Source organism: Pelobates fuscus, chromosome 3 (genome assembly GCF_036172605.1).
Source record: "Pelobates fuscus isolate aPelFus1 chromosome 3, aPelFus1.pri, whole genome shotgun sequence".
In the NCBI taxonomy this organism is placed as follows: domain Eukaryota; kingdom Metazoa; phylum Chordata; class Amphibia; order Anura; family Pelobatidae; genus Pelobates; species Pelobates fuscus.
The window spans coordinates 74,266,014-74,280,816 of record NC_086319.1 but is presented as its reverse complement, the minus strand read 5'-3'; the positions used below and the strand labels follow the sequence as shown (position 1 = coordinate 74,280,816).

Genomic DNA, 14,803 nt, shown 5'->3' with positions numbered 1-14,803 from the left:
AAATGGTGACGCCCAACAGGTAAGTATATATCAAGGGAATGCACCCCTCTCTGCCACCACACACCAAGTGATCATTTCTGCTATCAGGGCTCAAAACGGAAAATTGTTGATTTTTTACAATTCTCTGTTTAGTGGACAAACCTCTTCTCTCTCTTTCTTTATTTAAACATATTTGAGGCTGCAGGTTTAAGAAAGTTTTTATATTAAATTAAAAAGAAAAATTGTACCGATGTCAAGCTCCCAAAGGTCATCTAATCGACTCCCAGACATTCCTCCAAAGATATAGAGTTTTGGTTTCCTTGTATCTTTTCTGCTATACACGACTGCAGAATGGGACTCTCTCGGAGATGGCAGTGTCCCCTTCATCAGTGGAAGATTCCAACCAACAACCCCAGTTCCTGGACATAACTCGAGCTCGTAAAAATCATTAAGGTACCTGGAATATTAAAGAAAACAGATTTTAAATTGCCACAACAGTTTTAACACCATTATTTAAAGCTACACTAAACCAACAACCTCCATAAATTACAAATTAAATAAGAGCTCCTGACAAGTGCATATTTGTAATCTCACCTGCTGACACGCCTTTTGTTTTTACATTCTTTATTTTTGAAGTGCATAGTCAGGCATACAAGCTTACACTGACAGTTTTGCAAAAATAGGTAAGTCAAACGTTAATCTGCTGAAACTCTTATCCATCACATAGACCTGGTGGCCCAGTTCACTCATTGTTGTCCAACTAACCAATCATGTAATTTGCTAGTGCTACTGGATCATCTCATTGGAAACCTCATCTGCTGTCATTTTTATAATCGGGTAACGATGCCCACAGGACTAGATACCAGCTTGAGGAAGAGCTTACTGAAAAATAGGTTAAATACCACTAGTTTGTAATTTGCCAGTGGTTATTGCAAGTATTACAGAAACATCTTTAGACAGTGATTTGTCCACACTTACACAAGATTTATAACTAGCTTCTGAGAATTAATAATTATCTTGATTTACATCTAATGGTGGCTGAAAGTAGTGTCTTATTTCGAAGCATCGAACTGTAGAGTGCACTGTAAACCGTAATTGTGGGAAGGTTTTAAAAGCCTATCAGTCACCATGGAAACTGAGGATTGCTTGTTCAGATTCAGAGCCCAGTTTTCCCATTTCTCTTTATACATACTATTTACTATGTGCATATTAAGCATATGTGAGTATGTTAGCATCATACCTTTCTTATTATGACTGCACTGCTATATGTTAATGTTTAGCTTCAGCGTGACCTGCATTGCAGAGTTGCTAGTCTACAACATTTTATTGTGTGTGTGTTTGCACTAGATAAGTCTGCCTGCTACTGATTTTGAAAGTGTAAGCAGAAGATACAGTTGGTGGAATTGGCCCTGTGTTTGAACTACCTGTGGAAAGTTTAGTACTCTAATAAGAGTATATGAAAAGGTCCAAAGGAAGAAGGCAACGAACTGTTAATAAATTTAATGCCGTAACATTTTTAAATCCCTTTGTTTTACGTAGTCTTGGAGGGGTCTGCCATCAGCATTTTTTAAGCATTGTGTTTTTAGAAGAGAACCTCTGACCATGACGGAAGATGACATGAATACATTTCTAGATTAAGGCTAAATATGACTAGGCTGTTCCTAAAGTAATTGTATTTTCATCTATGCATTGTATTAGCTGGCAATAATAATGATTTACTCAGATACATTATCAGAATGAATTTGTAATGTTCTGGTTTCATTTCTTTTTTTTGCTACCTACAAGTAAGTGGTGTTTAGAGCTCTCCTTCTACTCATATGTGATATATGAAAAGAGCAATTCTAAGCAAAGGAACTCAATGTGGAGCAAGCAGACACATCGTTCAACTGGTTTCCATGGTGACTGCTATGCATTTAGCACTTTGCTCCAGAATAGCTACATTTGCACTGGTCACTGCTCTTCTGCACACAGTAATATTACCTGGGGATATTATTGTTGGTATCTTCACTTTCATTAGCAAGACCACCAAACAAGTAACATTTATTGCCGTGGAGAGAAAGGCTGTGACCGAGCCGAGGACAGGGTGGGGATCCATTGGATGGAGCCTGAGGCTTTAGCTTTTTCCAGAGCCAGCGGCTTGCCTAAAAAAGAAAGCCCAAAACAATTCAACTTGTCATTCTCAAATAACTGAGCATTACCCTGTAACTGGCAAACTTAATTACCCTTCCATTAAAAGAACACTCCAAACACCATAACCACTAGAGTGTAGTTAAACTATCTGCTACAGATTTGATCTCTTACCTAGAGCCCAGCGGGTGCTATTCCTGGCCTCTCCTCTTCTGGTAGAGCCAAATGCGTATGAGTTAAGCCCTGCTCCATACGGTTTAGTTTATGTAGAGAACGTGCGGCAGTGGCGGAGGCAAAACTTTAGCAGTTTGACGACTTACATTGGGGGGCACACCATAACTGCTACAGTGTGTTGCACTGGTTATGATGCTTGGAGTGTTCCTTTAACATTATTCTTCTGCCCTGTTAAATGTTAGAGCAGGCTTCCCCAAACTCTGACCCTCCAGATGTTGCTGAACTACATCTCCCATGATTCTATGAATGAAATAGATGGGAGTTATAGTTCAGCAACATCTAGAGGAGTTTGGGGAAGCCTGTGTTAGAGGATAAGTAGTTCAGACTCATCAGTACTTTAATGAAACATCTCTGCAAGCTTTAAAAAAACATGAAACCTCAAGCAACTAACTTAATTTACGGTTTTCCAAAAATAAAGCTTTTTGCAGCCACAGCACAGATTCTCTCATGGAAATCTAGTTAGAATGCTCACATCCAGTAACAGAGCAGAGTGCCAAGTTTATAGGTGCAGCGACAGAACCAGAATCTATGCAAGGAACATCTTTAGTTATTGTGCTTGCCTTGTCCCTTTAAACTATATGTGGCAGACACACTTTGAAACAACCCATAAAGAGCCTCGACATTGATGTAGACAAGCATAACATTGCAAGACCTAATATTGACGATCAGGTAAATACACAAGTCAGGGTATATGGTTATTTAACAAACTGTACCTGTAATTCATACAGTTCATTGCTGTATCTTCCATATTCCACCATTCCTCCAAACACCAAGATTCTGGTTCCATCACAAACAAATCCATGAGCAGCACTACCCGGGGGAATATCACCTCTTACAGCTGGCAAAAACCACTGGTTTGTCACTAAAACGGAAGTAAAGTACACCATTGATTATTTACAGACAATATAGCGAGGACTGCAACCAGCTAAAATCTGAATTGGTTTTCATAAGGAAAACATGCTTAAACTACCAACGTGCCAAATTTTACCTGTTGTCACTACCGAGATATATTATGCTGGCATATGCATAGATGAAAGGTTACCTGTAAATTTTATCTGACATCTACAAATAAAAAATATGGTATCAATAAGCAGCAGGGAGTTCTCGTAGGTTGCCTATAAAACACTAAAACATACGTAAACAAACATTCAAGTACGATGCAGCATAAAGTGTAGTGTGCATCTTATTACTGGATTAGTGTAAACACTGACTCACATGACATGGCTCCATGTAGACAAACAAAAATACTTTTGTTTCAAAAATTAATTAGAAACTAAGGAAATAGTACAAAATCAGAAGACTGCTTTCTAGGTTTTAGTCACCATGTTTTATTCAATTCATCTATTTTCTAAATAGTTAACTGTGCTCAGATGCAAACCAAACTGCAAAAATTAGGGCAGAATAATTGCAATGGACAATGTTTTCAATTCAACGCTAAAATATTTAAAGTGGGGGGAAAAAACCCCAGACTAAAACCAGTCCTGACTGGCAAAATATTATGGAAATCACTGGACTAACACTGCATCTGTTAATCACCCTGCCGTTACATATCGGATTCAACACAATCTGGTGTTAGCAACAAAACTAGCAGAATGTAGATTCAATCCCATACGAAGTACAGGAAACTATTTACCAAGATATTCTGCGTTCCTGAAAGAGGCATAATTGCAGAATATATATGCTTGCATTATGCATGTGAAATGCTTAAAGCGACTCTCCAGTGCCAGGAAAACACCATCCTATGTTGCTGAATGGGTTTAAACTCCTTCGGTCACTTACCTGAATCCAGTGCCGATATCCCTCGGCGCTGGATCAGGATCCGCCCACGCTCCTCCCCCGCCAACGGAGATCTAATGCGCATGCGCAGCAATTTTCACGCGCATTAGACCTCCCCCATAGGAAAGCATTATTCAATGCTTTCCTATGGGGTTTCTGGCAACGCTGGAGGTGCATAGTGTGAGGATGCCCAGCGTTGTTTAAAACACTTTTCGTGTTTTAAGAAGCCGGAAGTCCCTCTGGTGGCTGTCTGATAGACAGCCACTAGAGGAGGACTTAACCCTGCAAGGTAATTATTGCAGTTTATAAAACCTGCAGTAATTACACTTACATTATTAAGGGTGATAGGAGTTGGCACCCAGACCACTCCAATGAGCAGAAGTGGTGTAAGTGCCTGGAGTGTCCCTTTAAATGTTCAAAATTTGATCCTTGGCGGCAAAGAGCAAATCCTTAGATAATAAAGTGAATCCAGTGGGGAACCCTGGACCCCCCAATAACCTGGAGGGACCCGTAAAGGTGGTTCCTTTAAACTTCTCACACTATAGACAGCATTATAAGCAACTTTCACACTGAAGTTTGTTTCAATCTAATATTTTTTTTTTATTCAACCATTTTCTGAAAAGTTTATATAAATTACCTGTTTCCAGATGTCAATAGAATTTAGTTTTTTAATAGCTTCTAACTTACTTGGGCCACAACAAAAGTTCTGGACTGGATTATACCATTTGGAACCAATTAGAGAGGCCAAAATGAAGGGTAAAAGCATTGCCATGCAGGAGCCTTCTTGATAAAATTAGAAACGGACACATTTTGCGCATAAGTGTGGATGTTTGTCTCAGAATTATGGTTAGTTACAAATAGACTCTAATGAACCCCAATTGTGAACTCTTTGCAAATGCAGTTATTTACCATAGGTATTTATATGTACTGCGCTGTTTGGTTTTACCTAAGTGTACAACCCTGCGGAATAGGTGGCACTTTAAAAATACCAGTAGAAATAATTGAAATTTCGATGGCAAGATTTAAAGGACCACAATAGTGCCAGGAAAACAAACTTGTTTTCCTGGCACTATGAAGTCCTTAGGTCCCCCCACCATCATTGCCCCCCCCCCTCCCGCTGGGCCCACTTACCTTTCTCCAGCACCTGCGCTGGTGACCTCTCCACCTGCCGACGTCAGCACCGAATGCGCGGCAAGAGCCCCACGTGCATTCAAACCGCCCATAGGAAAGCATTACTCAAAGCTTTCCTATGGACGTCAGCGTCTTCTCATTGTGATTTTCATAGTGAGAATCGTGGAAGCGCCTCTTGCGGCTGTCAGTGAGACAGCCACTAGAGGCTGGATTAACCCTCAATGTAAACATAGCCATTTCTCTGAAACGGCTATGTTTTCAGCTGCAGGGTTAAAACTAGAGGAACCTGGCACCCAGACCACTTCATTGAACTGAAGTGGTCTGGGTGCCTATAGTGGTCCTTTAACCCCTTAAGGACACACGACGTGTGTGACACGTCATTATTCCCTTTTATTCCAGAAGTTTGGTCCTTAAGGGGTTAAGCAAAAACTACAACTTAGTATTGTAACATTGAGCAATTATAATCTAAATGTTGCAGTTTGGATTGCAATTCAGCAATATCATATCTCCATCTATACTGTCATGATGTGTTATTGACATACTGCATGCAGCTTGCATCCTTAATACGCACAGTATACTCTTCATATCATCTCTAGATTGTAAGCGGTCTTGAGCAGGGTCCTCCTCATCAACCATTTTTTCTCTCTAACATTTTGTATATGATGCATCTGGCGTTAACCCCCAACCCCCCTCCCCCTTTTTTATAATATTATAAAGCGTGGCAGAATACGCTGGCGATATATAAATAATAATAATATTAACGCAGTGGCTTATTGAGAACATACTTTGGTGGGAAACTAGATGTATGCAAAAGCATTTTATTATTTATTCATTCCTTATGGATAAACACAAACACAGGGTAACAGTCAAGCTTTGGTCTTATCTGTCAGTGAAGACACACAGAACAGTAAATTCGCTAAACATTAAATAATGTGAAAATAATTATAAATAGAGGAGTGATGGGGGGGGGGGGGAGTGAGGGGGGGGGGGAGGAGAAGAGGGATTATAGATTTAGTAAAAACTAAATGTCACCTCCATTACAGCAACAGCTACCAGGGGTAGGCAACCTTTGCCACTACAGATGTTGTGGACTACATCCCCCATGATGCTCTTACACCTATAATGCTGGCAAAGCATATTGGGAGGTGTAGTCCAAAACATCTGGAGTGCCGAAGGTTGCCTATGCCTGACTGCTAGTCTAACCTCAATTTCTGTGTTTGATAAATCCTACAGCAGTGGAGGCTCTGAGGGCACGGAAAGTTATCATTGGCACTCCTTATATCAGTAAACTATATTTCCCATGATGCTCGGCCAATCTAAACGGAGACGAGACTCAAGGGAAATGTAGTTCACATACATCTGCCCACGGGGTATAGCTGTGTCTCCAGCCCCGGTACGTGGCCCCCGCCCTCTCTCCCGGTTCTCACCCGTGTTGTAAACGTGCAGCTCCTCGGCGATGCCCTCGTTCCCGCCCCCAAATATAATCATGAGTTCCCTGATGGCCACAGCGCGGTGTCCGTGGCGGGAGCGGGGCACCGGGCCGGTGGAGGAGGACACGCGCCTCCAATGGAGCTGCTGAGCGGCCACCGCCGCCATCAGATCCCCCGCCGCCGCCTCCGCTCTGCCATCCCACAATGCAGCGGGGTGGCGGGGTCAGCGCCAGGGCGAGCAGCGGCGGAGGGGGCGGGGCTGTGCAGGCCTGTCACACAGTGAGCCGCGGGGTGGGCGGGGCCTGCGAGACCTCATTAGACTATATGCCGCAGCGGGGGCGTGGCCTCTTACAGTGTGCGGGCGAGCTCTGCGCAGGACAAGCGGCGAAGGGAGGGGCTTATTAGAGCGTGAAGCGAGGAGTGGGCGAGACTTGTACAGTAAAAGCCGCTGAGTGGGCGGGGACTGTTAGGCCTATTAAAGTGTACGCTGTGGAGGGGCGTGGTTTGTCAGTATAAGTAGCGGGGCGTGTCAGACCAGTCACAGTGTGAGCGGAGAGCTTGGCCTCCATGTTGTGATATGAGCTGGGGGTGGGTCAGAGCCGCCATGCTAATTACTTGCAGCTGTGACCGCCCTGTATCTCTGCTACAGCGACCTGCAGGAGGGAGGGGGGAAGTTACCATAGCAACCTAATGGCAGCTCTGCAGCCATTAGTAGTAAAGCTGTCCAGGCAGTCTGCTTTCATTTAAAGGACCACTATAGTGCCCTGAGGGTGCCCCCACCACCGCCGGACTCTAGGGGGTGGAAGGGGTTAAACTTACCTCTTTCTCCAGCGCCGGGCGGGGAACTCTACTCCTCCTCCATAGCGACGTCATTGGCTGAATGTGCATGCGCGGCAGGAGCCGTGCGCGCAGCCAGTCCATAGGAAAGCATTTTACGCTGGCGTATTCTCACTGTGAAAATCACAGTGAGAAGCGCGGAAGCGCCTCTAGCAACTGTCAATGAGACAGCCACTAGAGGCTGGATTAACCCATTTATAAACATAAAAGTTTCTTTGAAACTGCTATGTTTATAGAAGAAAGGGTTAATCCTAGATGGACCTGGCACCCAGACTACTTCATTAAGCTGAAGTGGTCTGGGTGCCTATAGTGGTCCTTTCATAGAACATAGCAACACACAGGACAACGTTTTGGTCATAAAATGGAAACTTTAATTTCAATAGCCAAACTTGAACCATTCTCACACAGAGTTATGCATTAAAGTGAGTATTTAAGGTGAATTCAAATAGAATTTCAAGGTTACGTTTAAAATACCCGAACTGTACCTCACCCCCAGGTACCCCCTCTTGTAGTGGCATGGGAGAAAAACTTTGGGCTGCCCATACCAGACAAAACATGGCGAGAGATCGTTCTCACTCCCAAACAACTCACACTTTGCACACACCACACTGAAATATCAAGAAACATTTAATACAGGTGGTACCTAGTGCCTACACGCCTTAAAGGAAAACTCCAGTGCCAGAAAAACGATCCATTTTTCTGGCACTGGAGGGTCCCTCTCCCTCCCACCCACCAATCCCCGGTTACTGAAGGGGTGAAAACCCCTTTAGTGACTTACCTGGGGCAGCGGCGATGTCCTTCGCCGCTGTCTCCCCCTCCGCGACGCTCCTCCTTGTGATTGCGTCGGCCGGTGGGCGAGACTGATCTTGCCCACCGGCCGAGGAGACCTAATGCGCATGCGCGGAAATGCCGCGCACGCACATTACGTCTCCCCATAGGAAAGCATTGAAAAATCATTTCAATGCTTTCCTATGGGGTTTTGAGCGACGCTGGAGGTCCTCACACAGCGTGAGGACGTCCAGCGACGCTCTAGCACAGGAAACCTGTGCTAGAAACTAGGAAGTGACCTCTAGTGGCTGTCTAGTAGACAGCCACTAGAGGTGGAGTTAACCCTGCAATGTAATTATTGCAGTTTATGAAAAACTGCAATAATTACACTTGCAGGGTTAAGGGTAGTGCGAGTTGGCACCCAGACCACTCCAATGAGCAGAAGTGGTCTGGGTGCCTGGAGTGTCCCTTTAAGCGAATATATCCTGAAGCCTCAGATAGATGTTGGCGGTGTACGTCTGGAACGGGCTCCATGATCCATATCTGGTGGACGTGCCCGATAACCATACCATAATGGGCGGCGCTAATTACGCTGATCCAAGATGGCACAGGCACTACCCTACCTAAAACACCAGACTGTCTCTTACTTCATAACTACCTTCCCAAATTACCCAAAGCAACAAGATATCTAATCTACCAGATTAACATTGCGTCCCTAGCTCTAATAGGCAGATCGTGGAAAAATCTGGAGGCGCCGACCATACCACGAGTGCGTACAGCTCACTGACATGACCCGATTCTATGAATCCTCATGCAGAACAGCTCTCTCTCCACCAAGGCAACCTTTTGGAGCAGAGCTTGGCAGGTGTGGGAGGTCTTCAGAGGCCGCAGCCTTCACCTGAGAAAAATGACTCGACAGCCGAGCTCATAATGAGTAAAACCGAAACTACATGCTATTCAAAATGTATGTTATTATGTGGTAACCCTTGTGTCCAAGGTCACACTCCACTTCACATCCCTATTAAATGGGATGTCCATAAGTGCCCCTCAATAACCCTGATAAGACACCCCACTGGAAAATGACGAAAATAAGGGAAGCTCAGCTCTCTTAACTCATGACCCCTCACCCCTTCCTTCCCCCCCACCCTAGGTTGAAAAACAAAAAACGTTCAGAGTAGTTACACTATATTGAATATAGCAATAGACGACATACCAGAGGACCTACTGGGATGCCTTGTATGGGAACGTGTGCCGCAGAAATGGCTGAATGCACTACATTGAAGGAACGATACAATCGACCTTGGGAAAAATCAGAGATATATAGTTCAAGATCATAGGGATAGGTGACGTATAGGGATTGGAATCCCTCTCTAGACACCAATGACTCCAAGAGGACCATGCTGAGATGTAGCATTTTTCTGGTGCCAGGGGTCCAAGAGTCCCATAAAAGATCCTTAGCCGCTTGCTATACGCCCAGGACTGACCAGGATACTCGGAAATCGTACAGGCCACTAGAACGAGCTTCTGTTTCAGGATGAGGGGATGAAGTTCTCCCCTCGGTCCTGTCAGAAGTAGAGGAAAGGATGGAAGAAGAAGTGGGTGCTTTTGGGACATTTCCAATAGGTCCAGGAACCATGCTTGACCCTGCCATGTGCTATAGGAGTAAAGCTTTGTGGATTTGTGTGTGGCGGAGTACTCTTGCTAGCATGGAGAATGGAGGGAATGCATACACTCCGTGTGTCGACCATGGTTGAAGAAACGCGTCCCCTGCCGAGGGAGCCCGGCACTGGAGAAAGGTAAGTGTTTAACCCCTTCCTCCAACTTCAGGCCGGCGGGAGGGGGGCCATGAGGGTGGGGGCACTATAGTGCCAGGAAAACAAGTTTGTTTTCCTGGCACTATAGTGGTCCTTTAAGGTCGTAAGCAGGTTGACATGCTTTTCCAATTCGGCAATGAAAGGTTCCCTGAAGAGAAGACCTTTTGCTAGGGGCCTGAGCTCTTTTGATCCTAATTCCAGCAATTTCATTTCAATTCTCAGCAGTGCTGATTTGCTCCGTTCGGCACAAAGTGTGGCATTGGCATTACCTAGCAGGCAGATTGAACGTTGGGCCCATTTTTGAGCTGAAATGGATTACTCACCTGCGGTCCAGTGTGGCCGCTGGATGGGCAGGCAGGGGGCGGACAGGCTGAGTAGGTGGCGAGGGAGCTCTGATTTTCCTGCTCAGCTTCCTCGCGCGCCACTTAGTTATGCCGAGAGCCGGAGTGACGTCATATTCTGGCTCCCGGCTTCATTAAGCGGCGCGCAAGGGAGCTGAGCAGGAAGAGCTCAGGTAAGCATGATCCCTCGCTGCCCGCCGCCCAGGACACAAACAAGGGATCTGCCTGGGCGTATGGGGGTAGCTTTTTTTGCCGCCCCCTGCAAAGTGCCGCCCAAGGCAAATGCTTTGTTTGCCTCGAGGAAGATACATCACTGCATGTAGGGTAAGTGTGTGAATTTAGTAGTCTACAAGTGAGTAGCACAGCTGTCTGTGAAAGCAGAGTTGTATTTGTATGGAATCTTGATGTGTGATTGCAGGGGAGTCTTTATGGGAAATACCTGTGAATGCAGGGGTGTATTTATGTGGCGGCAAGATATGTGTGTGTTTTGTGTATGTATGACAATGTTTAATATTGTGGAGAGTCTGTGTGTGTGACTGCAATAGTCTGGGGTGCTGTATGTGAATGGAGGAGTATATTTGAGCAGCGTGTAAAGTAAGGATTTTATTTGTCAGTTTGATTGTGAATGCAGAGGTGTATATATGTAGAATAAATGTGTCAAGAAGGTATGTAGAATGTAAGCGTGTGTAAGTGAGCAGTGTATTCATAATCTGTGTCAGTGTGTGTGTGTAAATGAGGTATGTATTTTAAATCTGTGTATTGGCTTTGAATCAATCAGTGACTCCCCATTCATTAAAACCGCTTGAGCAGTGGTGTACATACCGCGGTCACAGGGGTCACAGCTGCGACCGGGCACGTCACTCTAGGGGGCCCGGTCGCCCTGCGGACCCCTGCGACCGGGTACCCGCTGCCATCTTCTGCGGCCCCGGCCCACACGGCAAACCGCCGGGGCCACCGTCCAAGGGGTCCATCGAGTGGCCCATGCTGTTAGGGCCACCCGATGGAGATGGATTGTCAGGGGGCCCGGTCAGCGCTGGGCGCTTTAACAGCGCGACCAGGCCCCCTGTGATTACATCACACGCTGTGAGGAAGTGACTGCACGTCACTCCTACCAGCTTACACACACAGAGCCCACGCGGGAGGAAGCGGAGGGATTCAGAGTGGGAACTCTCACTCCCATCAACCTAAGTCACCACTGGACCCCAGGGAAAGTCACCCTCCTGCACCTAAAAGGTAGGAAACAGGAGGGTGACTTAAACATTGTGTGTGTGTGTGTGTGTTTGTCTGTCTGTGTGTATGTGTGCCTGTCTGTATGTGTCTTGTGTGTGTGTGTCTCTATGTATGTGTCTGTATACCTGTCTGTTTGTATGTATGTGTCTTTGTATGTGTGTGTGTCTGTATGTATGTGTGCCTATCTGTATGTATGTGTCTTTGTATGTGTGTCGTGTGTCTGTGTGTGTATGTGTATGTCTGTATGTATATGTCTGTCTGTGTGTCTGTATGTATGTGTACCTGTCTGTTTGTTTGTATGTGTGTGTGCCTGTCTGTGTGCCGGTCTGTATGTGTGTGTATGTATGTGTGCCTGCCTGTATGTATGTGTGTTGTGTGTGTGTGTCTGTATGTATCTGTATGTGTGTCTCTATGTAAGTGTGTGTTATTAAATTAATAATGATTTAAAAATAAGTATTCATTACACACACATACACACACAGAGTTACGGGCAGACAGACACACACACACACACAATTACAGGCAGACAATTACAAACATACACAGGTACAGATGGACAGTCATGTACATACAGCCACATATACAGTGTCACACACACACCGTTACATGCAGACAGCCACACACACAGGCAGACAGAGAGTCACACACACACACACACAGCCGCAGACATTCACACACACACACACAGACACAGACAGCCACACACACACAGGCAGACTGCCACACACACAAGCAGACAGCCATACACACACACACAGGCAGACAGCCACACACACACGCACACAGACAGCCACACACACAGGCAGGCAGACAGCTGCAGGCAGGCAGACAGCCGCACACAGGCAGACAGCCACACACGCACACAGGCAGACAGTCACACACACACACACACACACAGGCAGACAGTCACACACACAGAGGCTGATAGTCATACACACACACAGGAAAACACAGACACAGGCAGTCACACACACACACAGGCAAACAGTCACACATAGTTACCTCTATTCATTATGGAGGTGGAAGTAGTGCTGCTCCTGGATTCTGGTTGTTGGGGAAGTACTCCTTCCCATGCAGCAATTACCCGGCACTTCTAGCCCCGCCCCCACTGTCATTTAGCCCCGTCCTGCTGCGCGCTAAGCCCCGCCCCGCCGCAATGTTTTGGGTTGTTTTTTTATTCCGGGTGGAGAATAATGAAATCCTCCACCTGGGTAGCAGGCAATCTGTGAGCTGTGTCTGCCGTAGGGCCCCCCCTGCTCCATGGTGCCCTGTGCGGCCGCACAGCTCGCACACCCCTAAGGCCGGGCCCTGCACCCGCCGTCAGCGGTCCTATGGGCAGCCGAACGCTAGCGGCGGTTGCCCGGGCAACGCAATGACGCCGGATATACTCCGTGAAGAGGCGAACCATGCATATGACGTGTGGGGAATCACTCAGGTGTTTCCGTTATGCGCCCGAGCTCCGGAGCAGCCAGACCAACCCACTTGACGAGCAGCTGTGTTCCTTTAAAAGTATTGTCTGCTGTTATTATACTTTTGCTCAGCATTGCTGATATTAACATAAATGTTGACATTCAGTTTTCAATTTGCTACAATTTTTAATTTAGTTAAAAATCTCATGTTTAATATTAGAAGAATACTGCAAGCAGCATAATGATTACAGCCCACTATAGTGCCTATGGTACCAGGACTAAAATTTATACATAATACAGATTAAGTAACAGCGTACACATAAAAATAAATTTCTAAATTCTATGAGGCTACTTAAAATCAACAATAGGTGATTGTACAACGCTACGGAATCGGATGGTGCTATATAAATAATAATAAAATAATAATAATAATAATAATAATAATAATTGTAAGTAGACTTAAGCCAGGACTGTCCTTGAACCTCATTCTCATTGTAAGCAATCAAACAATGAGTTTCCATCTTTACATAGGAAGTGTTGTAGGTAAACAAATGACCAGCAGGGTGCCTTGGCACTCCTGTCACTATAGGTATTACAGTGTGCTGAAGTGATTATGGTGTTTGGAGTGTTCTTTTAACTCATGTAGTGGAGTCAAGTTCACAGGGTGGAATCTAGCACCACAGCATCTTAGATTTTCACCAGCTGCCACATACTGTCATGTAATTAGTATGGAGAAATCAAACCTGACTGTTCAAATAATCTAGTTTTATCTTCAATTCACTCACTGTTACTATTATCCTATCTCACAGTAACATCCCTCTTTATTGGCACTACAGTATGATTATCCTGTCTGTTAGCTCACATACTCTAACCATGCAGACAACAATGCCCTCTAGCGTCTCAAACTAATTAATGCTCTATCCTTCAGAGTTAACTCTATCTACTGGAAGTGGAAAATCTAGAGAGCATACCAAATTAAAGTGCCAAAAAAAGCTTAGTGATATTGTGAAAACAATGCACTATTATTGAAATAACAATTTTTTCACTTTCTTTGTCAAAAATAAATAAATAGAGGAATTACGTCATCTAGTGTAGTGTATTTAATAAAAGTATGATTAAAACAATAATTACAATCTAGTAAAAGAGGGGAATTTTATGAAAAACACAAGTTGGCATCTTTACAGGGTCCTCAAGGAGAATCCACCAAACCTCTGATTGAATCTTGCATATATCACTGTAAGAGCAAGGGCAGGGAGTTTGGGGCTTTTATATGTTGTTGTTTATTGCTGTGTTGTTTTTTTTAAAAAGCATGCTGAAGTTCTTCTATAATCATTATATCCAAATCTGTTAAGACAATTGTACTTTGAAACTGTACAAATTTTAGCTGCCCAATAAAATAGTTTTACACTATAATCCAGGATGATCCACAGAAAATGTGTTATTATGGCTTTTTCCTATAAGGCTGTCAGACCTCCAACTGCAGGTCCAAAGACTCCCTTTTCCCCTTTGTGATTATAGCCCGAGTGATTATAACTGTTACAGCTGGCTCACCCAAACCCTAGCCGAGACTCAGTGTAGGATGAAGAACTGTTTTTATTGAGTGAGTGGAACACTTTTATACCTGGGTCCCCAACAGGGGATTACCATGAGAATAATGGGTATTACAACATACCTGACACCTAGGTGTGACGAAATAATTGTATTAGAGGCCAGAAACTTGATGGCGA

General features: G+C 44.7%; 1 protein-coding gene across 3 annotated transcripts in view; it reads right to left on the bottom strand.

Annotated features, from left to right (window-relative positions):
- The window catches only part of HCFC2 (host cell factor C2), a 38,808-nt gene extending 31,926 nt beyond the window's left edge, over positions 1–6,882 (bottom strand). For all 3 annotated transcript variants that reach the window (XM_063447215.1, XM_063447217.1, XM_063447216.1), the window contains exons 1-4: positions 6,675–6,882; positions 3,054–3,202; positions 1,960–2,120; positions 228–436 (exon numbers count right to left, since the gene is read on the bottom strand). In XM_063447215.1, the coding sequence (XP_063303285.1) occupies positions 228–436; positions 1,960–2,120; positions 3,054–3,202; positions 6,675–6,843 (688 nt within the window). In that variant the 5' untranslated portion in view covers positions 6,844–6,882. The remainder of the gene's footprint in view (positions 1–227; positions 437–1,959; positions 2,121–3,053; positions 3,203–6,674) is intronic.
- Positions 6,883–14,803: the final 7,921 nt, after the last annotated feature.